Below are 26,995 nucleotides of genomic sequence, written 5' to 3'. Positions count from 1 at the left end.
GCCGCTGCAAAGGTAAGATATGGTGTTTAAGTACAATTAATTGTGGATTAATTGTAAAACTATCTGTTAAATATCTTTCTTAAATTTTTCTAAATTCAATGTTTAAGGACCACTTGGAGAGAAGCCAGATCTTAGCACACATCTATGTACGTAGACCAGATTATTCGGTCAAAATGTGCAGGCTGTTTCTTTCGGTCTCGGGCTGTACGTATATTCCTATAATTTTAACCAGGATTAATATGTCTATATTCATATATTTTTACTTCGCTGTCAATAAATTGCACATACTTTAGGTCTACATTTTCCCGAGAAAAGTAAATTTTAAGAACTTTTTAAAGCTGTTAAAGTTGACGAAACGGGAAAGAATGGTTGTGTTCCTTTGTACCTTTTTAGTATTTCACAACAAAATATATAGTGTGAGTATGGGCTCAAATCGATTTAAAAAATATTCATTTGTGTAAGGCTTAAAACTTAAATTTAAATCCTGTGTAAGACTTGTTTTTCTTTATTAATTATTTTTCTTTGAGTAGCTTTACATAAATTGGCACACAGGCACTCCTAGTTAGTTTATTTAATTTAGTTTAGTTTACTTCCGTTTCATTCAGCGCTTTGGTTAACTTGCTTTGTGTGTGATTGTATACGAATCGAAAAATAATTTCCGTTCCCATTAAACATATTCTTATAAGTTGGGGTAGGGCGCTGGCACAGTGCATCCGGTGGAGGCGGAGGTGCACTTGCAGCTCTTTCCAGACGGAGCCTCTCGGTTCACCAGGCAGAGCCGGGAGTCCGTGCATCCGCCGTTGTTGATCTGGCAGGGACTCTGGTACTGCGGGCAGTTCTGCTCCACGACCGTCATGGCGAACATCTTGTGGCTGCCGAAGAAGAACGGCTGGAGGGCGGTCTGCCGCGTGCCCAGGCTGTCCACGCTCTCAACTTTTTTGCTGAAATAATATAAACAGCTATTAGAAAGGGCTCTTAAGGAAGGCGGTCCGTGGAAACTCACGTGGTCCAGTCCGTCCAGTAGAACTTATCCTGCGCGTAGGCGATGCCGAAGGGATAGGACGGCTCGTTGGAAATGGTGCGGACCTGTCGGTTCTCTGGGTTGACGCACTCCACCTTTTTGGTACCCGCATCCGCGAAGCACACTTCGCCAGAGTTTTCGAGCACCACCAGGGAGTTGGGCAGGTTCACTGCCTGCTGACCCAGCAGCAGTTCCCGACCAGTGCCATCCAAGTTGGACATCTCGATTTTGGGCGAGTTACGGTCCCAATCCGACCAGTAGAGTTTTCTGGCAAAAGTAAACGAACATATTAGTAGAAACACGTTTGCTTTGTAGGTTGGTCAACTAAAAAAGGGGATTTCTTTTTATGAAAACCGCAGGGAAGGCACTCACTCCCTGTAAGGATCTACGGCAATGCCACGCGGGTTCACCAGCTGCTTGTTGATGAGTACCGCCCGCAAGGTAGGATCGTCCAGACTGGCCACCTCAATGGTGTCCTTCCCCGAATCCGCCCAGTAAAGGCGGCGCGAGATCACATCAATGGCAATGCCCTCGGGAGATTCGATATCTGGGTATAACAAATGGTTAAGGATTTGATTCCGTGCGGTGAGTTATTCGTCCTACCCGTGGTGATGAAGGGACGTACATCGGTGCCGTCGTACTTGGCGCTAACAATCTTCTTGCTTGAAATATCGCTCCAGTAGACACGTCCCTCCACACAGTCCTTGTCCAGACCAATGGCCATCTGGGCCATCGAAATAATTTGCACCTTGCGTCCATTCAGGGAAAAGCGGAGAATTCCCACGCCCTGGCTGACGATCAGGAAGTCCGATTCGTGCCGCTGACGCTCCTGGCAAATCGATCCGTTGCCATAGAAATCTGAAGCATTTAAAGTTTATGATTTGAAAAAAATAAATTAATTAATAAACATATATTATTGTTAAATTATGATAATTAAGAAGGAGTTGTTTAAGGGATCGTAGTACCAGTTTCTGTTTCACTCTTTTCTAGGCCTTTCTTTTTATTCAGAAACTACTTTTTCTTTAAATTTTCAGTTCCTTAAATCATTCGGTAAGTTTCCTTATATAGCATAGACATTCCTGATCATGTTAGTCTACTATCCCATCAAGGGATGCCTCACGCCCAGAAGCTGTTGACCAAGATGTGGCGCCCATCCACTAGTGGTCTGAAATTGAAATGCCGCTCTTTCAACCAGCAAAACTTCACCCCTAAGAATCCCGACGATTCGCTCAAGCGCCCTGCTCATTTCCAGTCCATGCGGGAATTCTTCATGCATCCGCTGACCTGGGACCGAAACAACGGCTACTTCAATGTGGTGCTGGCCCTGAGCATCTTCGGCTTCTGCTTCTTCAACTCGTGCGCTCCTTGCGAACAACAGAGGAGCGGCCTCGAGGAGCGCACCACCCGCCCGCAGTGAATCCAGATCGGATTGGGCCCCAACTCACCCTGATTGCAGACGCAGACCAGACCGGCGTTGGTCGATCGGCACTGGGCATTCATGTCGCACAGCGTCGGGTTGTTCAGGCAGTTCTGCTCCTCAATGCACACGTGTCCATCGCCCTTGAAACCAGCAAGGCACTGGCACTCGTAATTCGCCGGGTCCCTAAAAATATAGAATTGGAAAAATATTTTTATTTCTTTTACATTGACTTCCGATGATCGTCTTTTAGTCTATTAGAAATACTCCAAATCCGATTTTAAATATGCATAATTTAAAGTGATATAAACCTTCTTCACTTTATGAGTTCAAAGGTCGCAAAACAAGCCACTCTTGATCATGATTTTTCTATAATCAAAGTTTTTTTTTAGAAATGGCCTAAAAATACGAGTCGAAATGTATGTCTCGATTAAAGAAACCTTTTATTCTTTGAGGCACTCACTCGGTGGGCTCGCAGGAGGCATGGTCTCCGCAGTTGTTCGCCACGTGGCAGGAGAGGGGCTTGCTGATGCATCCTTGCACGGGATTGCCCTGGTATCCCTCGAGGCAGCTGCAGAACTGGGTGCTCTGCGCCGAGTCCAACTTGCAGATGGCATTGGAGCCGCAAAAGTCGTCGCCGCACCGTCCAGCTGGCACACAACGGTCGCTATCGTCCCGCTCGAAGTTCACTTGGCAGCGGCAGACGCCGTCCTCGCAAATGGCGTTCTCGCCGCAATGCTCGGCCGAACGGCAATGGGGGGCCGGTTGGCACCGGAAGCCATCGCCTTCGTAGCCCTCCCTGCACTGGCATACCAACTTGACCAGGTCCTCGGTGTAGACGCAGGCGGCATTGACATCGCAGAGATCGGGTATCTAAAAGCCAAGCGGTGCACGTTTTATGGAGGATTCTTATAGAGATCATGGAGGAATTCGCAAGCTCACATTTCCACAGGAGTCCTCGCCAACTGGTTCGCAGGTGAAGCCATCACCTCGGAATCCCGGCTTGCAATTGCAACTGTTTTTCAACTCCTCGTTGTTCCAAATGCAGGAGGCATTGATGTGGCAGGCTTCATCCACGTCGCAGGGAACTACAAAGTTGAAAGAGGGAGTTATAATGATATACCAATGTATATTGAAGGTATTCTAGAACTCACTTAGTTCGGAAATCGATTCCTGATCAAAATCTTGGGCGTAGGAGCATCGCAGGCCATCCTCGGTCAGATCGTATCCATGGGGGCATCGGCAATCGCCCAAAGCATCGCAGACCGGGTCCACGTCGTGCCAGTCATTTAGAGGCTCGCAATGATCGTTGTCCCAAATCTCGTTTTCCCCGCAAAGGGCGCTGCAGTTGTAGCCATCGCCATCAAAGCCCTCGTGGCAGGTGCACCGACCATTGTTGCAGTCGGCATAATGTGAACAGCGCTGTGAAACGGAATGATGATGCTAATGAGAAACGGAATACACTGCGGGAATATACTGCGTCTACTAACTATAAATATATAATAATAATATTATATAATAAATATATGACTGATAAAGGATATAGGCAACTCAAGGGATTGAAACGAAATGATAAAAAAGCAAGTAAACATGTTCAGTGTACACATAAAATAATTTTGAAAATTTTATGTGGAAAGCATTCCGCGATTAAGCTGCATAAAATCATTTAGGCAATATGGCACATATTTAAAAGCTTCAGGTTATAGTAATCCTTCGTAAACATATAAAAAGGCGATTGCCAGGTTTAATTTTTTAGCTCTCTAAATAAGCTGGCAAATGTTGTAGAAACTGATGGAAATGCGGACTAAATCAAATTGCCTAGTGATATTGGTCAGGAATACGATACGGTCAAAAATGTCTCCTTTCCAGTCGTTTAATTTTTGTAAAAACTTCTGCTTGCCCAAGTTTGCTTCCTTTCTTGCTTGCACTGATTCGGGATCTTTAAGTCATTTCAATTCTCTAGCTCTATTAGTTTCTGAGATTTCATTGCTTTTTGGACGGACTGAATGACTGATGAACAAAAGGATATGCATTCTTTTCACTGCCAAGCACATTTAGAGGATATAAGATATAAGATTACGAGTAATGTGTTTGACTAATAGCTAAAGTATGTATTTAGGATTAATTGGTCAACCTACGTAGCATTCGTCGGGTTGTTGAGGCACCTGCTCCCCAGGATTAGGGTGTGTGTCCGACTGGGAAGCCTGCTCACGTTCCCGCTCCTGTTCTCGCTGTCTTTCCCTTTCCCTTTCCCATTCCCGTTCCTGTTCCTGTTGGCGTTCCTGCTCCTGGGCACGGTCTTCATTCTGGTCCCCTTCGGGTTGAGGGTATGGATCCTGGCTTTGGTTGGGATCGGTATTAGATCCCCCTTGACCCTGGTTCGTTGGCAGGTACTCAATATTGTCGGCGGTGCTATTGGACAGACAACGGTAGCCGTTGCCCTGGAAGCCCTCGGAGCAGTAGCAGGTAAATCCGCCCTCCGTGTTGGCGCAGATGGCGTTTTCGTCGCAGACATGGGAACCCGTTGCGCATTCGTCGATGTCCAGGCAGACCTCCGCGCCCCGCTCGTCCAGCTGGGCGGCGTATCCATGGTGGCAGTCACACCGATAGGTGTCCTCATAAGGAACGCAGATGGAGTTGTCCACGCAATCTGCGCTACCATCGTTGCAGGCGTTTGATTCGGCGGTCACACCGACCTTGCTCAAGGCACCAATGCGCAGAGCCTGGTCACCATCCACGTATTCCAGGGACACCTTGGATATCTTCTGCAGCACCTTGGTGGCACTGGGATCCGGCTCGTCATCCCGCAGACAGCTGCGGTACAAGATGCGTTGCTCCACCTGCAGTTGCATTTTATGAGTCATCAACAATACTTCCAAATTTATGATTTGGTCTCACCTTCAATTCCAGCACACGCTGATCTCCCGTGATCTCTATCTTGTGCACCTGCACGGACTTGAGTTCTCCAGGCCGCTCGAAGGTGTACTCCTCCACATATTCGGGCAGATGAAGGACCGCCTGGGCCGCTACCGACGGCACCTCGCCGTACAGCTCGATCTTCACGGACAGAAGGTCCCACGGGTTGAGGCCCTCGAAGGTCTGGTTGACATGGAGGCTCTCCCCGGAGTCGAACTGCAGGCGGGAGATGTGGGTGAAGACGCCGCCGGTCAGTTGGTAGCCATTGGCCACGCCGCCCACCGACTTGGCGAACAGCCAGGGCACGGTGGTCAGCAGTGGGAGGACCAGTCGGAGTTGGGCGCCCTGTTCGGGGATCAGTGGGTGGATGGTCGTGTAGGTGCGACCTTCGCTGGTCACCACATAAGACTGCAGCTTGCCCTCCTCGGTCACGGGGTGGTTGTTCAGCTCTCCGGACAGAGTTCCGGTCACTCGGATGGGCTTAGAGTTGGCCAGACAGGACTTGCCATTGCCAAAGAATCCGGACTGACAGACGCAGCAGTATCCTTCGGCGTTGTCGTGACACTCGGCCTGCTCGTGGCACTGATGGGCATGGGCCTGGCAGCTCTGGGCCAAGGCGGGTGACTCTGTGCGAGTCTCGTCGTTGTCGGGAGTCCTCACATTCAGTTCAGGCTCAATGGGAGCCACTTCGAACAGCCAGACTCCGGGCACGCCCAGGTTGGTGCTCTCGCTTAGAAAACGCGCCTGAAAATTGAATATTTTGGTATATTAACAGGGATTTATCCAAGAAGAAGTCCGACTTAATAATAGTATTTATAATAATAGAAAACTAGTGACCCTAACATAGGGTCTTTCACACGTACGTTCGCCGATCCGGAACCATTCAATTTGTAGTAGCGGCCATCTGCACCCTCGAATCCAGCCTGGGCTCGGATGTCGGGCAGACCCGATCCAGCGGTCTCGCCCTGCAGCCAGTTAAGACCGCCTTCCGGATAGATGAGCTGCACAAAGGTCTGCTGTTCGTCGGCGATCAGTGCCACCTGGAAGGTGTTCAGGCGATCTGTCTTGGAGTCGAAATAGCCCACTTTGCGCCACGTGCCCACGATCACCTGGCTAGCCTGAAAGTCATGCTGACTGCTGAACGCGTACTGCACTATTTTGGAGGCTTTGTCGAGCGTTTCTTGCTCCTTGGTCTCAAACAGGGAGATCGAGGTGCTGTCATCGCTGTTCGAGGTGTCCACATTCGAGTAGAAGGCCGCTATCGAGGGGTTCTCAAGCGGAAATTGCTGGTTCAGATAGTCTGGAAAGTCCAGATTGAAAGTAAGAATGCCATTGGTGTTGATCTGGGAAAAAAACAATAAAATAATGTCCCATATTAGTATTACATATTTTCAGATTAAAAATATGTATTAATTAATTTTATATCTTTAATTGGATTGTAAATTATTGTTATTATATAGTATATGTAAAACGTCTCAGCTTATGTAATTCGGTTTCCAACCGCTTCTCATATCTTTCATCCTGATTACCAAATTTAATAAGGGCCCTTTGTTCAGGCGTTTTGGAAACCAAAACAACATTAAGACAATTTTTTATGTTGGTGTTTTGGAATAAGGAAGCTACACTTGGGATCGTTTGAAGTGGAAATACTTGGCCTCCATATGGCGTGGCAATTAGTGCGAGGCGTGAAGTGCTAACGGGCCACTTAGCTCTAATGGGCATTCTCCTGGCGGAAACAAAACAACAACAAACCATTAACAAGGCGGCAAATGATCTGACGAAGGGATGTGCATACGAGATGTATATTAAGGCCTCCTAATTGAGTCCTCGGCCGACATCCGCCCAACGATCCGTCTAAATTTAGCGGCATCTCCAGCGATGCAACAGGCAATCTGAATAAACAACTCGGAATTGGAGCACAGGTGTTCGGGAAATGCCTTTCTTGTGGCTGCCGACAGGCCGCAGCATAAATCATGTCCATCTTCTGGCTCCACGGACTCCACTCATCTCCGCAGGTGATCGCGGCATGTCTGGGAATTCCGGCATCTTGGCAGGTGATTTGTACAGATTCCTAACTCCACATGGATAATCCACATGCCGCAATAGATGCAAAATTGAGGTTGGGTGAGCATGTAGTCGTTTATTTCTTCTTGGCCTATTTTACACACTTGATTATGTTATGTTTTTGTTCCAAATTTGAATGTTTAACGAAATAACTTTGCCTTTTGGTAGCGGATTTGGTAGTTGACCGTACATACTCGGTTAAAATTTTTCTTAAGCAGTCAATATTAAATATATTATTAATATAATATTAAATGAGAACTTCTAACCCGTTAGGACTACAGAGTACGTATTAAAATGAGGAAATGGGCTTTAAAAAAAGTTATTAGGAAATCAAAATAAACAATCACATTTTAAAAATACTAAAACCTATTTTTCCAAATATTTAGTTTTTACATAGGTTTTTCGACTATTTTCTTTAAACGTGATAAGAAGACTGGGAAAATTGGGAGATCGTTAATCTTCAACGAAGTATAACAAAATTGCAAGAAGTGTCTGAAAATATGTTTTCTTATCAGAAATATAGGTAGGTATGTATGTATATATAACCAGACTTGTGAACAAATCTTGTCTGGGGTTATTCACACGCTATTGTGGATTGGAATTTGATGAATCTATTTATACGCCTCCAAAATGCTTTCGACACCAATTTGACCCAAGAGCTTTGAAACTGGTGGCAGACTCCTCTGATCTTTTCGACCATTTTGTCAAGGAAATTCATTGAAATTTATGGATTTCTATGGCCAAAGAGCTCGTTCCGATTCTGTGCCGCCTGTGTCTACGTCAGACACATAAATTCAGTTAATTAACTAACAAAATGCCGAGCAGAAAAAGAAAATCGTTCAAAAATAGGCGACACTCTCAATTCGGAGAACTCATAACATAACTTTGGCTGCCAAGTGCCGAAACCACTCAGACACTCGGATGCGGATGCTCACAACTCTGGCATCTGGCATTTGGCCAAGGCGGCAAGCGACATCGATGGGTTCGGTTCGGTTTGGCATGGTCTTGGACCACCCTCAAGTGGCTGAGGATTGTAGCTGCGGATGTATGGCGTGTGCATTGGGACACCCATGCGAGCGAGGTGTGTGGAAATCGATGTACGACCTGTCATGTTTTGCCTAAAATTAATGTCGCCTATAAATACGCGCGCCACAACAAAGCAATCTGCCCAGAAATAGAAAAATAGTAGCTATAAACTATTGAACCGCGTTGTATTTGCATATTGATTGCCTCTTATCGTCGATACACTGACCAAAGCTTATCACCTCGTCACCCTGCACGCTGCAAAAATTCATTCAGTGCACAATCTTCGAAATACTTTGTAGCCCAAGCGAACCCTGATCTCTTAAAGGGGGTGCATTACTCACATATAGCTTCTCGTACTGCTCCCCGTAGAAGTGAATGGGCTGCTCCAGTTGCAGCACGGCCGACTCGCTGTCGCCCTTGGCCAGGTACTGGATGCTGCCCGAGGATCCTTCCTCGAACTCGTACAACTCCGAGGATCGCAAGCTGTCCAGGTAGTGCTCGAACTGACCGCTGACCAGGATCACCGAACTGAGCAGCAGGAAGGCGAGGAATTTGCTGCCGAAGCTCGGCATTATGACGGGATATATGGGGCTCTTTTTGGTTTATTTATATTTTTATTTCTGTGACTTTGACACGCGAGGATTTCACAATTTCGCCAAAGGCATTTTCACACTAGACACAGAACACTTTTGCTTTCGCCTCAAGTTTGATCCAAAAATATAGGCGATTTATAAATAAAATGTGGCACTATCTATTCGATGGTAATACATATATAGAGGTGTATGTCGTGTGTATAGTTTGACAGATTTTTGGAACTGTCGCTCCAAGTGGCGGCCCAGCTCCTCAGCTTCTGCTTTTCTTCTGGTTCCTGAACACGCGAGCGAGGAAAACCGAACGAACCGCACGCCTTGCCAACAGATTCTCGACTGATTGGCCGTCGTCTCCGCTGTGGATTCTCCTCGACTCGGTGCTCATCCGTCCGTTACACTTGAGTATCTGTGTGCGCTACTGGCCCGAGTGCCAGTGTATTGGTAAGTGCCCGAAAGCGAGAGTTTCTCTGGAGGCCACAGATACCATGCATTTGTGTCCCAAATAGGATCCGCAAACTGCAATCCCCGCCAGATGCTGTTCAATTATGACAGTTCTTTATTGATGTTTACATCAAGAACCATCCGTGGCGTGGGCACTCAACTCGTGGAGGGACTATCTAATTATAGCCAAATAAAATAATCAGTTATTGTGCTTTACTTATGTATAGCCAAGATCCAGATAAATCCAGAAGAACGATTTACGCATGAGACCTAATATTAAGACTAGGACTAAAAATGTTTTAAGTCATATGAATCGCAAACCAAATAAAAACTATGGGATTCATATTTTTAAAATTTTGTATAAAATGAGAAATATGAACGTTAGTTTTTCTTGTAAGGTATAAACACTTAGACTAGTTATAGTGTTATCAATAAAATATAAATAAATATATTTTTAAATGTATCTACAATTACAATTCGAATAATAACAAGTAATCTACAGTATGATTAATAAATAAAATAAAGTGTTCCAAATGAAAAAGAATTGTGTTAACCTAATATTTAAATAATAACTTGTTGCACTGCGCTTATAAAAAATAGGAAACAAAAGCTTTAACGATCATTTGTAGATCCTAATACTTGTAGACTTCTGTGGCAACACAGGATGTATGACATCTTTATGATCTTTCCATCACTACGTATTTACCTAGAGTTCGAATATAAAAACTAAAGAGATTTCAGAGCCACTTCTGAGTAATGTGATTTAAAATCCATTACTCAATAAAAACTGACAGAAAATCACTCATTTTCACAAATTTTATAAATTAAGATTTAAGAATGCTATAAACAAATGGCCTCTTTTTCATTCCCCTGACGGTGACTTAAAGGCCGGGCTTCCGAAACTCACGGATGCGGCTAGTTAGTTGTGGGCGTTCCAGTTCCTAGGAACTGAACTTCAGGCGGGCACGTGCCGCTCTGTTGCTCTTGCCCCCCAAATTCCCCATCGCATACCACCGTGAAGCGCCGCCAAGAAAGGGAGGAGCGGATACCTTCCATACAGGCACATCCGAGTCCACACGCACATCCACACCCATTCCTCAAGTCCCCACCCCATTCAACAACACAGCAGTGGTGCTAATTTAGATTTTTCTGGATTTCTTTAGGCATTTAAAAAAATATATCATCTTTATCGATTTGAAAGCAAATCCGTTTTGAAAAATCCTCAGCAGACATAGGACCTTGAGCGTTTAACTCTTCTGTAAATTTAAATTTGATCAGAGTTTTTAAACAATATTTTTATACCCTGCAGAGGGTATTATAATTTCAGTCAAAGTTTGCAACGCAGTGAAGGAGACATTTCCGACCCTATAAAGTATATATATTCTTGATCAGGATCACCTCCTGAGTTGATATAGCCATGTCCGTCTGTCCGTCTGTCCGTCCGTCTGTCCGTCCGTCTGTCCGTCTGTCCGTCTGTCCGTCTGTCCGTCTGTCCGTCCGTTTCTACGCAAACTAGTCCCTCAGTTTTAAAGCTATCTGCTTGAAACTTTCCCAAAAGTTGTCTTTCTATTGCAGGTAGTATATAAGTCGGAACGAGCCGGATCGGGCCACTATATCATATAGCTGCCATATAACTGAACGATCGGAAATGCCATAACTTTGGTGTTTTTTAAGTTTGGAAGTTGGGATTTTCTATGGGTCTTATTTTTGGCTAATCAATCCGACCTACCAAATTTCATAAGGATCGGACGACTATATCCTATAGCCGCCATATAACTGATTGATCGGAAATGCAATAGCTTTGGTGTTTGTAAAGTTAGGAAATTGGGATTTTCTATGGGTTTTATTTTTGGCCAATCAATCCGACCTACCAAATTTCATAAGGATCGGCCGACTATATCTTATAGCTGCCATATAACTGAACGATTGGAAATGACATAACTTTGGTGTTTTTAAAGTTGGGAAGTTGGGACTTTTTATGAGTATTAAGAATGCATCATATGAATAATTTTGGAGAATATAATTTATAGAATATTCTGCAAGGGTATATCAACTTCGCTCCAAAACTTTCCTTTCTTGTTTAAATGTAAGATTTCTCGAATCTACTTTTGGTTGGAAGGACTTAAAATAAACAAGAAAGGAAAGCTAACTCGGGCGGAGCCGAAGTTGATATACCCTTGCAGAATATTCTGTAAATTATATTCTCCAAAATCGGGTCGGTTATTCATATGATGCATTCTTAATACTCATAAAAATCCCAACTACCTAATTTAAAAACACCAAAGTATGTCATTTCCAATCGTTCAGTTATATGGCAGCTATATGATATAGTGGCCCGATCCGCTCGTTCCGACTTATATACTACCTGCAATAGAAAGACAACTTTTGGAAAAGTTTTAAGGAGATAGTTTTAAAACTGAGGGACTAGTTTGCGTAGAAACGGACGGACGGACAGACGGACGGAAAGACGGAAATGGCTAGATCGACTCTGCTGGTGATGCTGATCAAGAATATATATACTTTATAGGGTCGGAAATGTCTCCTTCTCTGCGTTGCAAAACTTTTGACTGAAATTATAATACCCTCTGCAAGGGTATAAAAATATATATTTCATATACTAAACTATCGTTGCTTAAATTCAAAATGCATTTTCAAACATATCTGCGAGAATACTTGCTATTTACAAACAATTTAAAAAATTTATTTTATAAAGTATTTAAACCATGGTTTCGGTACTAGTAAATTAGAACACTAAAAAAATGTGATTTTGAATATGTAATGAATATTTTCTGTTCGATCTTGGACTTGAAATTGTTAGTCTAGATGTGTCGTCGGCATCACTGCTGCACACCACTCCTTTTCTTTGGCGGGGTGTGTGCGAGTCAAAAATAAACAAATGGTAACTTCTGAGGCAGCGACGCAACGTCTGCGCCCTCACTGATGGCGATCGGGTGCTCTCGCGGAGGAGCTGGATCCCAAGATGCAACTGGAACCCATGGCGGAGGATGGGGGAGCGGCAGTTGGACTATTTATGATGTATTTCTCGGTTAATTAGTTGCAGCTGAACGCTACGGAATGGGTGTGGGAATGGAATTGGGATCGGGAATGCTTCCGCATGCATTTGCTAGAAAGTGCGTTTCTTAGGGCTCTGGTTATTTTTGCTATATTTGGATATTGCGCCGCTTGATCGGTGATGGATGCCTGCGCCCTTTCATCATTTATCTTCGAGTGCGGCGGGCTAATGGAACTGCAATGCGTTTCAGGTACTGGAGCGGAACGATGACGACGACGATGGTCATGATGACGCTGCACCCGGGCAGACAGTTTTCAAAATTTCGGGTGAAGTAATTTAAAAACTAAATTAAGCCCCAAATTAAAAGCCATCAAATGTTCCGCAAAATTACACTTCCACAGCAACTACTCAGTTATAAAAGCCCCTGACTTCTAAATTAGATTACCCCGGGCAGTGCAAAAAATGTTCGACCAACAACTAAACGTACTTTTCCTGCTGCTCCTGACCGTTTGGGCTATGGGTAGAACCACTTCACCCGATTTGGATGAGGACTGCGAGCTTAATGCTGTCGATACAATGGTGAGTTCACTAATCAATTGCATAAACTGGTACTTACTCCGTCAAGATAAAAAAAAATTAATAAAAATTATTTTAAAAGAGTCTGAGATTTGCGTCTGTAAAAGAAAAAGAAAATTATAAAAAAAAAAAAAAAAGCTAACTAACGGGCGGAGCCGAAGTTGATATACCCTTGCAGAATACTCTGTAAATTATATTCTCCAAAATTATTCATATGATGCATTCTTAATACTCATAAAAAATCCCAACTTCCTAACTTTAAAAACACCAAAGTTATGACATTTCCAATCGTTCAGTTATATGGCAGCTATAGGATATAGTCGGCCGATCCTTATGAAATTTGGTAGGTCGGATTGGCTGGCCAAATATAACACCCATAGAAAATGCCAACTTCCTAACTTTACAAACACCAAAGTTATGGCATTTCCGATCAATCAGTTATATGGCAGCTATAGGATATAGTCGGCCGATCCTTATGAAAATCGGCATGTCGGATTGATTAGCCAAATATAAAACCCATAGAAAATTCCAACATTCTAACTTTACAAACACCAAAGTTATGGCATTTCCGATCAATCAGTTATATGGCAGCTATAGGATATAGTCGGCCGATCCTTATGAAAATCGGCATGTCGGATTGATTAGCCAAATATAAAACCCATAGAAAATCCCAACATTCTAACTTTACAAACACCAAAGTTATGGCATTTCCGATCAATCAGTTATATGGCAGCTATAGGATATAGTCGGCCGATCCTTATGAAATTCGGCATGTCGGATTGATTAGCCAAATACAAAACCCATAGAAAATCCCAACTTCCTAACTTTACAAACACCAAAGTTATGGCATTTCCGATCGTTCAGTTATATGGCAGCTATAGGATATAGTCGGCCGATCCCGGCCGTTCCGACTTATATACTGCGTGCAAAGGAAAGAAGGGTGTGTGCAAAGTTTCAATTCGATATCTTTAAAACTGAGAGACTAGTTCGCGTAGAAACAGACAGACGGACAGACAGACAGACAGACGGACAGACGGACAGACGGACAGACGGACAGACGGACAGACGGACAGACGGACATGGCTATATCAACTCAGGAGGTGATCCTGATCAAGAATATATATACTTTATAGGGTCGGAGATGTCTCCTTCACTGCGTTGCACACTTTTGACCAAAATTATAATACCCTCTGCAAGGGTATAAAAATCTAGTCCAATCGTTAAAATTCATAGCCAGACAGAGAAATCGTCTCTTAAAATTCCGATTCTTAATTGCAGCACGATTTCTGCTGCGACCTGCACGACGAGAGTCCGCAGTTCAGCGACTGCCAGATGGAATGGCATGAGAAGATCCCCTACGAGACGGATGAAGAGGAGCAGACCTACATGTTCGTGAGTTCAGTAAAAGAGGACATAAATGTACTTAACTAAATCTATGATCAGTGCACTGCAGAGTGTAGTTTCAACAACACTAAGTTTGTGGGCAGGGATCGCCGGTCACTAAATCTTGTACAGGTAAAGGAACATTTGGAAAGCGATCTGGTCAATGATGCGGATGTGACGCTCCTTTTTGACACGTATCTTAAGTGCGACAAGCATGGTGCGTTTAAATTCGAGAAGTTACTTTTAAAACCAACCTAAAACCGATTCTCTTTTCAGCGCTCTCGCTTTTGCCGCACAAGGGAGTCAAGCAGTTGGCCAGACGTCTTCTTCGCCAAGGCTGTCATCCGTACCCGGGTTTGGTCCTCGAGTGCGTGGCCAACGAGATGATCCTCCACTGTCCCGTCAAGCGATTCCATCAAACAGCCCAGTGCGAAGAAACCCGCAATCATCTAAAGCAATGCATGCAGTACTTAAAGTATAAATCCTAGAATGGGATTAAACACACAGTATTTGCAGCTTACACGTTTATTGTCCTTCGCTATAACTTAACTATGACTAAAGGTGGGATGCTCGGCTAGCTAGCGATCTTGACCAGATCGCCATTTACTTGAAGAGAGTCGGCGAGCTTGAGTTGCTTGTCGAAGCGTTTTTGGAACTTCTTGGCCTGCTTTTCGGACAATTCCTCGACCGAAAGATGCTTGGCGTACTTCTTGAATAGCTTCTTGCGAAGTTTTTCCAGGAAAATGCCATCAGCCTGCTTCCCTACGATCTTGGTTAGCTGGGCGAGCCAATCAAAGTCGGCGGAGATGCCATTGGAGATTTCCTCCGGTGCGGCTCCCTCGGCGGCCTCCGGCTTGGATTTCTTTTTGGGTGGCGCCTCCTCCTCCTCTTCCTTCTGCTGCTGCTGCAATGCCGCCACCTTTTCCGCCTTGATCCTGGCCAGCTCCGCCTGCTTGGCCTCCTTCATCTTGTTGAGCTCCTTCTCGAGAATGTCCCACACCTGGGTGGCCTGCTGGCGGGGAATTCTCATGCAGTTGCCCACGTAGTTCTCGAACTTGGCCTTCTTGCGCGGTACATTGTCGACGCTCTGGAGCTTCTGGAAGGCGGATCGCACGGCTGGCGTTAGATTGTATTCGCTGCTATCGAGGATCGCACGGATGATGTCCATCCAGCTTTCCTGCTTCTGGGCGTTCTTGTTGCGCGGCTCCTTGGCGGCGAATCCCTGGCTCTGGCTGGCATACTTCTGTGCCTCCGAGATGCACTTGATGTGCGCCACGTACTCCTCGCCGTAGAAGTCCTTCAGGCAGTCCATGCAGGACACGTTCTTGTCTTTGCCGCGACAACGTGTCTGGTAGTGCTTCTCCACCGCCGGCTTCTTCACCGACTCGCCGCAGATGTTGCACGTGAAGAAGACCATGGTTCTAAAGTCGCTAGTATACTGGGTTCAGGCGAATCCTTGCAATTTCAGGAGATTTTTTATTGAATTTAGCGCCGGCGGAGGCCAAACAAAACGCACGTGGACATTAGTGTGACCGCCGCTTAGTGGTGCGGAAAACCAGAAATATCAGTGTTGGTAAAGTATATGTACTTCCAGGGGTGCAAATTAAAAAAATGTATATAATTTAAATATTTATTCGATCGTTGTGTAATTTATTTTTAAAATCACTTGCTAATTTTTATCTAACTGAAAAGTGTTGATAATGGTAATGGTATCCATATTAATTCGTTCGCAAATTAACTGGCTATAGTTTCCGGCTTATGATTTCCGTCCTCCTTTTTTTAAACCGTTTGCGAGCTTAGCTTAAAAGCTTGAGACTTGAATTGTTTGCACTTAAGTTTAAAATCGGCGTCAATTTTCTATACCTGCCGAAAAAAAGATCGGCTACAATTTGCTAAATTTGATCGTTTTCGAATAATTTTGGCTCTCACTGATCACCATCCATTTGGGAGAAAAGGTTTAGTCGTGTCAAAAATGTCCTATATGTTTTTAGAATGTTGACTAACGTTTTTAATACGGTATTTACACATCGGCCAATAAAATGCAATACAAATATTAAAAAAAATAGACGTTAAAGGAAAAATGTATCTACTAGAACTACCATCACTTAGATTAGCCTGAACCAAAGACATTAGAATATATGAGATTATATTAGTCTTTGCATGACCCCAAGGACTAGATTTTCCCTATAATGGATGATGACCTGATCAACAATCCGTGATCGATTTCCAAATAAGTAAGACTGTTTCTATGCGCTCATCAAAGGTCGCCCAGCTGTTCTCCCTACAGGTCAATAAAATCAAATTCCACCCTGGGCGTCCAAGATAAACTGCACAGCTTTCAAGAATATGGCCCAAAATGAATCTCTTCAAGAACTCGCAAAATTACCAGATAGAAATTACATAAGTACTTAAAGAATACTGAACACAAACAGAATTTAAGGGCACTTTTATGGAAGGTAAAGGCGCTGTTGCGGAAATTGGCTGCTGTTGGAGAAACGTCGCATGTGTGAACAGACCAAAATATCGCTGAATCGTAAGATGTATCGCAAGCCGAGTTTCATCACTAATAGCAACAGCTGCTCGCAACACGTTGCCGTTTCTGGGGAAATTCATACAAACTATTTGGTGAAATCCCCGCAGTTTTTGTTTACTAGTAGTTCAACGACCCGCGATTACAGACGCTGACGAAATACGAATGTATTTAGTGAAATCCGTAGGGTCGTCACTCCATAGAACTCTACGAACCCTAACGACGAGTACATCGATGGCGGCCACAATAGCCTCCGCAAAAGATCCTCTAACAGGACCGCGCTATGAGCGTGAACCAAATATTCTGAAGAAAAAGCTGGCATCCGTGGTGCCGGGCACCGTCAATCTGCAAGTCTTGGGCTCCGGCGCCAATGGAGCACCTGCCTCTGTATACCTTTTCACCGATCAGGCTCGATATCTGTTTAACTGTGGCGAGGGAACACAGAGATTAGCCCACGAGCACAAGACCAGGCTCTCCCGCTTGGAGCAGATCTTCGTTACTCAAAACACTTGGGCTTCCTGTGGCGGATTGCCCGGACTGACCCTCACCATCCAGGATGCGGGAGTGCGCGACCTGGGACTCCATGGACCACCTCATCTTGGCTCCATGCTGCAGTCCATGCGACGATTCGTAGTGCTGAAGAACCTTCAGGTGCAGTCGTTTGATTGCTCCGAGGGAGCTTGCTTTGAGGATTCCATTCTTAAGGTGGACTCTCTGCCGCTGATTAGCTCAGAAAATCCAAAAAAATGTGTCATCAACTACATCTGCCAGCTAAAACCACGCGCTGGAGCTCTTAACCTGCTCAAGTGCGTGGAGAAGGGTGTGCCGCCAGGTCCTCTGCTTGGACAGCTGAAGAATGGGCAGGATATAACCCTTCCCTGTGGAACAGTGGTGCGTTCAGCTGATGTCACCGAGGCCAGCGAAACGGCTCTGTCCTTTGTTTTCCTGGATGTGCCCAGCGTGGAATACTTGCCAGGACTGCTGGCACATAGTAAACGGCTCAAGAAGTTGGGCGAAGAGCAGCTTACCGAAGTGGCCCTGGTGTTGCACTTCACACCTCATCTTATAGCTTCGTGCAAGGACTACAAGGATTTCCTCGAGGAGAATTTCTCGCCGGGCACTCAGCACATCCATTTAAGCTCTCCCCTTAACCAGTTCTCTGGATATGCTGCTGCTCATCGTATCCAGCACCAATTGCACCAGCTGGCCCCGCAGGTTTTCCCACTTCTCGGCGAACAGATGCCCTGTCAGAGTCAAAGCCTTAGCCTCAACCTAAAGAAAACCAAGTTGGAAGATAACAATGCTGGTAAGGCAAATTCTAGCCAGGAAGAAGAACAGGGCGTGGTAGCCATGACCAGCTTTCATCTGCGGCCAAGAAAGGGTGAGTTCTTTATCTGTAACAAATCCGCAGTCAACTTTATACAATATATTCATTTCCCAAGGTCTGGATCGCACTCTTGAGTCCAAACTCACGCCAGAGGAGTACGTTAAGGAGACTCATGCTGTGCCCGGCTTTACAGAACTGTTGGCCAAGTTCAAAGAAGATTATAGTTTCCCCATTAACTCTGCTGACAGCTACCCGAAGATAATTTTCCTGGGCACGGGATCCTGTATACCTAATAAGACGCGCAATGTAAGCTCCATTTTGATCAAGACTGCAATTGATGCCTACGTATTGTTGGATTGTGGAGAAGGCACCTACGGCCAGATTGTGCGGCTCTATGGAAGCGATCAAGGGAAGCATGTTCTCCGCCAACTGAAGGCTATTTATGTGTCACATTTACATGCTGATCACCACATCGGACTGATTGGTCTGCTCCGGGATAGGAGACAGTTGGAACCGAAGGCTGAGCCACTGATTCTGCTGGCTCCCCGCCAAATTGAGCCTTGGCTGGAGTTTTACAATCGTGAGATCGAGACCATCGATGATGCTTACACTCTAGTGGCCAATGGCGAACTTATGGCTGGCCCCCTGACCGGGGAGAAAGTTGAACCCCTGGGCATCACTGCCATATCCACCTGCCTGGTAAGGCACTGCCCCAACTCTTTTGGAATAAGCCTCACTCTGGCAGCTAAGCACAAAAATGAGAACGTAAAGATTACCTACAGCGGCGACACCATGCCCTGCCAGGATCTGATCGATCTGGGGCGCGACTCCACCGTGCTTATCCACGAGGCCACCATGGAGGACGAATTGGAGGAGGAGGCGCGCCTTAAGACGCACAGCACCGTATCGCAGGCCATTCAGCAGGGTCGCAATATGGATGCTCGCCACACAATTCTCACCCACTTTTCGCAACGTTACGCTAAATGCCCGCGGTTACCCAGTGACGAGGACATGCAGCGAGTGGCAATTGCCTTCGACAATATGGAAGTGACCCTGGATGATTTGGAGCATTACCACAAACTATACCCCGCCCTGCTGGCCATGTACGCCGAATATACGGAAGAACTAGAGCAGCGGGCCGTTAAGCGAGAGCTGAAACAGGAGCGAAAGCGCAAGTTAGTACAAACGTGATCACAAGAGGAGCAGCTGATCGCAGGAGGAGCAGCTTAACTTATTATGGGAGCTACTGGTAAAGTAGGGAAGTGTAATTGTTTATGCTTAGATTATAAAAAATGCCTTGCATCTATGAAATTTACACAAAAGCAAAGCGGGAATATATTTTAAATATAAAGTTATATGTTTGCATATATGGGATATTAGCATATAAGTCAATATCTAATTTTTTAAGATTTTGTTGGTTTTAGGTAAAAGTATTACAAGGGTAAAACTATTTACCTTTTCTTGAAGTACTCGCCACGTTGTTATTATAAACTATGGTTCCAAAACTGCACTTAATCCCCCTCAAATCCAATAAAATGTATAAAATCCTCATTGTTTTTTAGTTTTTTCTTTATTTACTAAATACGCTTGCAACAGTGTCTGTGTAATAAACGCTTTTTGTAATGATTTTAAAATGATTTCTGTTGGTTCGGACTTGACAATATCATCATAAATAATATTAATAATTATCAATAATAATTATCCACTGCCGACAACAAGGGGCCCTTGGATCTTAGCACGTTTTTTTTTTAATTTTTGTTTTTATTTTTAGTCATTAAAATTTCAACTTTAAGGCACTTTAGTTCAACGGTCTCCACTTCTTTATATTTTTTTGCAATTGTTTTTTTTTTTTTTTGGAAATTAGCTGTGACTAGTTAAAATTAGTAGGTAAACGACAAAGTATATATATATATGATCTTAATTTAGGTCCTTCGATATTTGGTGTGTGTGTGATTCTTGGGTGAATGGGGTGTCGGAGTGGGGGAGGTGGAGGGGACAACTTCTGGTTAATATTTGCATCTCATAAATAAACGTAATTCCAACATTGATATAATTAATGCTCTGTTTAAAAATAAATAAATAGCTTTAAATTACGGCAAAACGAAAGCAGTAGAATTAGCGGGATAAGAATTATTCAACAACAACATAAAATAATCCAGTAAAACCAAGTCAGAAATAGTCATAGAACTGCCTTCGCCCCGGCCACGCTGATTCCTCCTCATATTAGACTACAAATTCATTAAGATTAGAGACGAATGCCGACCCGGGGGCAGGATCATCCGGTCGATCTCTAGGCCCGTTCCACGTAGTTGCCGGGGAATGTGCCGAAGCAGCCGGTCCTCTGCGAGGTGCCCACGAACCATCCGTCGTCGCACTTCTCCAGCACATGGACCACATCCCCCTCGAGGAGCTCCAGTTCGTCGGAGTTCTGGGGCCGGTACTTGTACAGGGCGCGGTAACTGCAAAATAGTAAGATATGTAATACAAAATCAGGATTTAAAACGGACCCATCGTTTGGATAACTCACGCCAATGGCTTGGAACTGGTGTCCACATGCAGGGCGTCCGTCTTGTGGAGCGCCCGCGTTTCCTTGAGGATTCCGTTCGGTGGTTGGACTCCATTTTGAGTGAGTGTGTTGAACTCATTGTTGATGTTTGTGCGCAGCACATCAAGATTGGGCCGCAGATTCGTGGTGCTCTGGCTGGTAATCACGGTCGTTGTTCTGGCCGCAATATCCTCAGCACCAATATCCGTGAGTACCTTTCGTTATGAAACAAGATTAGCTATCTAGGGAACTTTCTTTTTAATTTCAGAACCTACTTCGACATAGGAGCATGGGAAGATGCCCTTTCTGTTGGCAATTTTGCCCTCGAACCAGTTTCCATCCACTCGGCGAGTCAGAATTACCAATTCGCCCTTGTTCAAGGAAAGCTCGACGCCCGATTGGGCTTGGAAGTTGTATTTGGCACGGGCCTGGCCCTCCGATGGTCGCTTAGATGGAGTACGGGCACCATTTCGACTGACAATCTGGAATTGGGAAATTGATTCGAGTAATTATTAATTGCTGTTTTTGTATGCTAGTAGATAATTGTTGGTTTTGGTCAACACTTATAGACTTTATAAAATTATAAAGGAATATTATGCTGTTCTTGTACTCTTTTTGTAACTTATAGAGATAGTTGCTTTTCCTGTTTGTACGAACTACATTGGCATGTTGCTTGCATTTTTTCAATTTCTAAAATAATAGTTTATTCATCTTTTGTGACTACCTTTTTCGGTTTAATGAAAAAACAGTTTTATCTGTATGTGCAATAGCAAAAAAACCCAATAAACAGCGTGGTTTATTTACTCACTGGTCCACTAATATCACTAATGAGTATTTAATTTTAATATCATTTAAATAACACTAAACAAAAACACAAAAGTTTTTTACATATACATATAACATAAATAGAGAATGAAAGGATTGAACTACATTTTGAATAATTACCAAAAATATATCTATATTACTGAATTAATGAATGGCCACTCACCTCAACATAACTGGCCGGGAGCAAACCAATCATTGCATTGTGCTCGCCCTCGTACCAATTGGCGTCGATCTGACGCCTGATGTAGATGGTGTCGCCCTTGCGGAAGGAGAGCTCCCTGGAAATATCCTGGCTGGAGATCATCTCGTTAAGAGCAACAAATTTTAATCTACGTACTTGGAGCTCTGTCCCTGGAAGTTGAAGAGGGCCCTGGCCACCGTCTTGGGTCCGACCAGCGACTTGAGGGTCACGTCCGTGGGGAAGTCATCGTAGCGATTGAGGGCGATGGGCGACTTCTGCGACGGCGTGAAGTTGTCCGTGTGGCGGCGCGAGTTCATGTCCTGCAGCTCCTGTAGATACTTGCGGCGGCGCTCCTCGTGGTAGAGCTTCTGCATGTGCTCCGCTTGGCGAATGGCTAGTTCCTCCTCCGGCACGTTCTGGCGCTGCTCATGCCTGATCGGGGTCTTGAAGTGGATGTTCACGTCTGTGGCATAGTAACGATTGGGAGAATCTGTTAAGATGAGAGGGACAAAAGCGGCAAGATGGGGTTGAGGCTCAAGCTTAAGCGATGCGGCTTTGGCTGTGTTGGTTCCCCTCTAATATATGCAAACACACTTATGATTTCATCTTATCATCTTACCCTATCACAACTCAAGGCGATCTTAATAAGACAAAGGGGAATTTCCACAGCACAAACTTTTGTAAACCGATAATTTTATATTGATATAAAACTACTAACAAATTAAATACTTTTTATAACTGAAATGTTTCTTGAGTGGTTCCAGTGCTTATACAAGTTGTTTGAGAACCAAACTATTTAAATTAAGAACAAATTTTGCCCGAGTGTACCCGGTGTTTACCCTAAAAATAGCAAGCTGTTGTCGCCATCGTAGTTGTCTGAGTCGTAAGACGATCTAACCGCAAATCGTCGTCACTGCTGCCGCTTCTGTTACGAAACACTGGCTTATCTGAGAGTCGGGTGCGGCTGTACATATCTGTCTGCCAATTGGTAGGCAAATAAACAGCCACCACATGGCCCCCACCCACCTGACACCCCACCCGACCAGTAATAAGCGGCATTCCACAATCCCAAATTGAATTAAGCAGCTCTCTCGAATGGAGAATGAGCTGCAATTGAAGTTAATGCTCGTTAGCTTAACAATCTGGTAATTGGGGTCTGAAGGAGGCAGCAACAACAACGCAACTCTAAGCCAGTTGACCTCGCGATAAGACTGTTTCCTATTTGCTTGCGAATCTCTCGGAGTTACTGGTCGCTTTAAAGTGCCCCGATTCCGTTCAGTTCAATTGATGCTATAATGGAATTGCGCAGCAGTCGACCAACTGATAAAGATGAAATTAAACATCCATTGACCCGATTCGGGAAAATTTCAAGGGGAAAACCTCGGAAGATGGATTGGGGGTAGGTGGAAATGGAAATGGAAGTGGAAGTGGTGCGGCAGCTGCACAAATATTTGAACGGCAAATAAACCATGAGCCACAAAGCTTTGTTTTCGAACAACAACAATTAACAACAGCTTTGTACGTGCTGTTTACGCCAAGTGAAGAAATGAAAAGAGAGGTTTAATTGACACTCGGGGGATTTTCACTTTCACTGATTCGCTGCGGCATATTTTTGTCAGCGTTTGAAAGTGCTTGCACAGAGAAAAATCGTCGTTGGTATCAATATGATAGTGTTATCATTTTTTATAAAAGGTCTTGGATTATTTTTAACTATCAAGGTAATTCTAAATGTGGCGCATTCTTGTCAACAAATTTGGTACAAGTGTACATGTATTTCAAAGTCGAAACTGTAGGCCTTTCTCAATCACTTAAGAGTATGATCAAAAGCATTGGCATATAAAGAACGCAAATTAATGATAAAACATTTATTTTAATAGTGTAATTAGCTGGTAATGGCTGATTTCCAATTAAGACCACTTTACATTTTTCCCCAGTAAGGAAAGCGTTGCTTTTCATCTATCTCTGAGGCACACACACACATATATATATGCAACTGCTTTTCAAGGCTTTTCCTTCCATTTCACGCTCAATTAACTGTTTTTAAATGGTTTTCTTTATTGTTTTCTTCGGTGAGCCCTCATTAGTCACAACAATCAATCAGAATCGGAATCGAAGGCTAAGGCAATTTTCTGATAAAGCTATGGAGAATCGGCAAACAACAACAAACAAGCTTCGCGCTTCACTTGAGCCGGAGAAAAGGACAGGTAGAGGGGGTGGAGAAAGAGAGGGACTTAATAACCGACTTTACCGTAGCACGCGTAGCGCTCAACTGAAACCGAAATCGAAACTGAATGGGGGCCCCAAGGCAGCTGAGCGATATAGAGATAGATACTGAGACAGAGAGAGACGGAGAAAGGGGGACAGCAAGAGACAGTCAGAGAAGAGAAGAAAGAGAGGGAAGTCCAGAAGACGAAGCTTCGCGACTACGTCAAAGACATTTCGCCTCTCTGCCGGGTGAGTAATTCCCAGAGATAGCGGCGTTCGTATTACTACAAGTTCCGTTTTCATGCGGCGCCGCCTCACGTTTAATTGTAGTTGTTGTTGGTGGTGCAGTGGGGTGTGTGAATCGCTTGTTGGTGGTACAGTGGGTCGAAGTGGTCGAAGCCCGATGAATTTATCTCGAACGAAAGATTCGATCGATTTCTATACCGCACTGCCTTCTATTTTATTTGTTGCCGAGCTCATATCCGTAATATTTTCAGTCAGCGGGAAAAAGTAAATATTATTATATTTATTAACAACACAGTGTAATTGTTAATAACCAGTGTAATTATTATAAAATTGATGGCTCTTTTATAATAAAGATACTGTTTTCTGTCTATAATTACATTGTGTGGTTAATAAATATCGTTTAATAAAAAATATATTAATTGTGTTCAGTCCGATTAAGCCCCCTTTCCACTGTTTTATCTTCACCTTGATCATAGTAAAATAAAAGCTTTTCCTCGCAGTTACTGACACAGCTTCAAGCTTTTATCAAATCTTTCCGATTGGAACGTGAGGAGCGTGGCCAAGTGGTGGCGAACATGTGGCCAACTTTATCTCTCTCTCTTTTGGCCACCTCTCTTGAGCAAACTCAGGCGGCCCAGGTGATAACGAGTTTTTACCTTTTTGCAAAAGAAAAACCGTGAGAAAGTGCAAAACAGGAAGGTCGCTTAGTCAAATGAGAAAGTGCAAAGCGAATGGGACGTTGGGAGCTGAAAAGGGGGCTCAATCGATAGTTTGGCTTTCTTTTATCTCGCTGGGGGTCTATCACACCGCTCACCAACATCTGTGGCTAGGCTAATAGTTCAAATAAATTCAAATTTATTAATTGTCTATTTAGGTTCAAAGAAAAATATAAAAATATAAATATATATTTTTTATACCCTTTTTGAAATTTCACAGTTTGATAAAATTATTCCTATATATTTGTAGCTTAACTTCACAAAGAATACGATTTTTATAAACTTGTTTCAACGACCTCAACGTGACTAGTAGATCTTAAGGTGTTGGAATAAAAAAAAATCTTTCAAATAATTATTAACATAAAATATAAGTATTATTAATATGAAATTAGATATGCACTTTGGAGCTACAGATTATCATCAAATATTTTTATATAAATAAAAATCAAGACTAAAAATAAATAAAAGATGGAGCTATCATTTATTAGATTCCCTTGCTTTATAGTGACTTTGTTCTAGATACTAACTGCTTGGCCACTGATGCCGCATCTTTTGATATCTTTGATGTTGCTGCAAATGCTGCTGATGCTGCTGCTGCTGCAGCTGCAATTGCTGTTGCTGCTGCTGCTGCCAGAGAAGCAGAGGCATGGAGGCCCCAATGGCGTGCTGGTTGGCCAGATAGGCCTGCCTTTGGTTGGGCTGCGGTGTGTGGGGCAGTCCCACCACGTGGTAGCCACCTGCAACACCCTGATAGTTTGAGGGGGACGGAGGTCTCAGGGGCGCGTTGCTCGAGTAATCGTATCCCCGGCGATGTATCCACAGGATTTTTCCACAGTTGGGAATATCGCAAGCGCCGTCCTGACGCAATATGCCATTGTTGTTGCCGCTGGCGTTACGAACGTTGCTGGTATCGCCTCCACTGCTCTGGGGCCTTTGCCACGGATTGTCGTTAATCTCCGGGCTGCGCCACTGGCTTTGTGTCTCCGGGATTTGGTATCGGTCATCCCCCAACTCCAGGTCATTACAACTGCGATGCAACTTCTGCCGCCAGTGGACCGCCTTACTCTTGGAGTAACTGGAGGATTGGCTACGATGCGGCGCCAGCGTTTGGTGGATCATATTCCCGCAGTTGCATAAGACATTTAATTTCCGAGCGCGACCCGAAAGACACGTTTTTTTGGCACGGAAAAGTGAAACTGACTAACGGCCGCGACAGGTATATTCCCGAGTTTGTTTTGTTGACGGCATCGTCTTGGCCATGGCAACGCGAACAACTGCAGGCCGGCAAGGTGAGCCACCCCCACGTGGCAGCAACAAAACAGCCGTGCCACCACCCGAAGGGGCGGACAGGTGGGTGGTGGTTCGGCCGGGTGAGCTAAGCAGGTCAGGCCCGTCCGCGTGGCCCGCATTCTCATTGGTGATATCGATTAATTTGGTCAACTGAGGCACGGCGCGCCTTCAAAGCGAAATTGCACCAATTGCGGAAATTGTTCGCCGCTGCGGTAGTAAAAATGCTTTTAGCAAAGGTCAACGAATGAGAGCGGCTTGGAACGGGAATAGAATGTCCTGGCAGTAGTTTCAGTTAAAAAGCTCGCTTAAACTAAGCAGTTTTTATAAGGTCACATGTGGGTTTATATTCTTCTAAACTAATCTATTTCAAACTGTCTATTTACTCAATCTTACAGTGTACAGTTGAATTGGTATATACCATATAGATAAAAGGACATCAAATTGTTTCATAAAAAAGCCTCCTTACTATTTAGTAAGGCTCTTAAGCGGAGGTTATTTTCGCTCCAATATGGAGTAAGCCAGGAGAACACCTGCTTGATCGTCACTCACCTGATCCGTCGAAAGTGTCGGTGTTGTACGGGAAATCGTAGGCGGAGAGACCCTTGACTGGCGGCTGAGGGGGTATTGGGGGCGCGTTCGGGTCGAGATCTGCGCCAACGATTACAGATAAGAGACGAGTAAAG

The 26,995-nt window shown here is 44.3% G+C and overlaps 6 protein-coding genes across 6 annotated transcripts in view; 3 read left to right on the top strand and 3 right to left on the bottom strand.

The window, feature by feature from the left end:
- Positions 1-482: 482 nt before the first annotated feature.
- Positions 483-9,379, bottom strand: LOC108037715 (nidogen). Its single transcript, XM_017114352.2, has 12 exons — positions 8,786-9,379; positions 6,218-6,697; positions 5,337-6,098; positions 4,577-5,278; positions 3,593-3,860; positions 3,381-3,526; positions 2,902-3,311; positions 2,467-2,624; positions 1,625-1,879; positions 1,394-1,568; positions 1,004-1,288; positions 483-941 (listed from the first exon to the last, which is right to left on the bottom strand). The coding sequence occupies exons 1-12, from the start codon at positions 9,014-9,016 to the stop codon at positions 680-682; spliced, it is 4,134 nt and encodes a 1,377-aa protein (XP_016969841.2). The 5' UTR covers positions 9,017-9,379; the 3' UTR covers positions 483-679.
- On the top strand, positions 1,903-2,460 carry LOC108037718. The gene is made up of 2 exons (XM_017114354.2): positions 1,903-2,071; positions 2,131-2,460. The coding sequence occupies exon 2, from the start codon at positions 2,133-2,135 to the stop codon at positions 2,436-2,438; it is 306 nt and encodes a 101-aa protein (XP_016969843.1). The 5' UTR covers positions 1,903-2,071; positions 2,131-2,132; the 3' UTR covers positions 2,439-2,460.
- A 2,826-nt stretch (positions 9,380-12,205) lies between the features above and the next one.
- LOC108037719 lies at positions 12,206-14,967 on the top strand. Its single transcript, XM_017114355.2, has 4 exons — positions 12,206-13,067; positions 14,343-14,456; positions 14,508-14,664; positions 14,724-14,967. The coding sequence occupies exons 1-4, from the start codon at positions 12,951-12,953 to the stop codon at positions 14,933-14,935; spliced, it is 600 nt and encodes a 199-aa protein (XP_016969844.1). The 5' UTR covers positions 12,206-12,950; the 3' UTR covers positions 14,936-14,967.
- A 1-nt stretch (position 14,968) lies between these two features.
- On the bottom strand, positions 14,969-15,990 carry LOC108037716 (cell growth-regulating nucleolar protein). Its single transcript, XM_017114353.2, has one exon. The coding sequence runs from the start codon at positions 15,862-15,864 to the stop codon at positions 15,022-15,024; it is 843 nt and encodes a 280-aa protein (XP_016969842.1). The 5' UTR covers positions 15,865-15,990; the 3' UTR covers positions 14,969-15,021.
- Positions 15,991-17,023: 1,033 nt separating this feature from the next.
- LOC108037711 (ribonuclease Z, mitochondrial) lies at positions 17,024-19,659 on the top strand. Its single transcript, XM_017114343.2, has 2 exons — positions 17,024-18,358; positions 18,420-19,659. Exons 1-2 carry the CDS (start codon positions 17,143-17,145, stop codon positions 19,493-19,495), a joined length of 2,292 nt encoding a protein of 763 aa, XP_016969832.2. The 5' UTR covers positions 17,024-17,142; the 3' UTR covers positions 19,496-19,659.
- Positions 19,660-19,855: 196 nt separating this feature from the next.
- LOC108037710 overlaps positions 19,856-26,995 on the bottom strand; it is a 32,720-nt gene continuing 25,580 nt past the window's right edge. Inside the window, 6 exon segments of the mRNA XM_044459348.1 lie at positions 19,856-20,763; positions 20,832-21,064; positions 21,125-21,331; positions 21,838-21,952; positions 22,012-22,345; positions 26,862-26,960. Of these exon segments, the coding sequence (XP_044315283.1) occupies positions 20,595-20,763; positions 20,832-21,064; positions 21,125-21,331; positions 21,838-21,952; positions 22,012-22,345; positions 26,862-26,960 (1,157 nt within the window). The 3' untranslated portion in view covers positions 19,856-20,594.

The sequence above is a fragment of the Drosophila rhopaloa genome, unplaced genomic scaffold, assembly GCF_018152115.1.
Source record: "Drosophila rhopaloa isolate 14029-0021.01 unplaced genomic scaffold, ASM1815211v1 contig_195, whole genome shotgun sequence".
NCBI lineage: Eukaryota > Metazoa > Arthropoda > Insecta > Diptera > Drosophilidae > Drosophila > Drosophila rhopaloa.
Note: the sequence above shows the minus strand (reverse complement) of the source record. Positions and strands in the feature narration are given on the sequence as shown.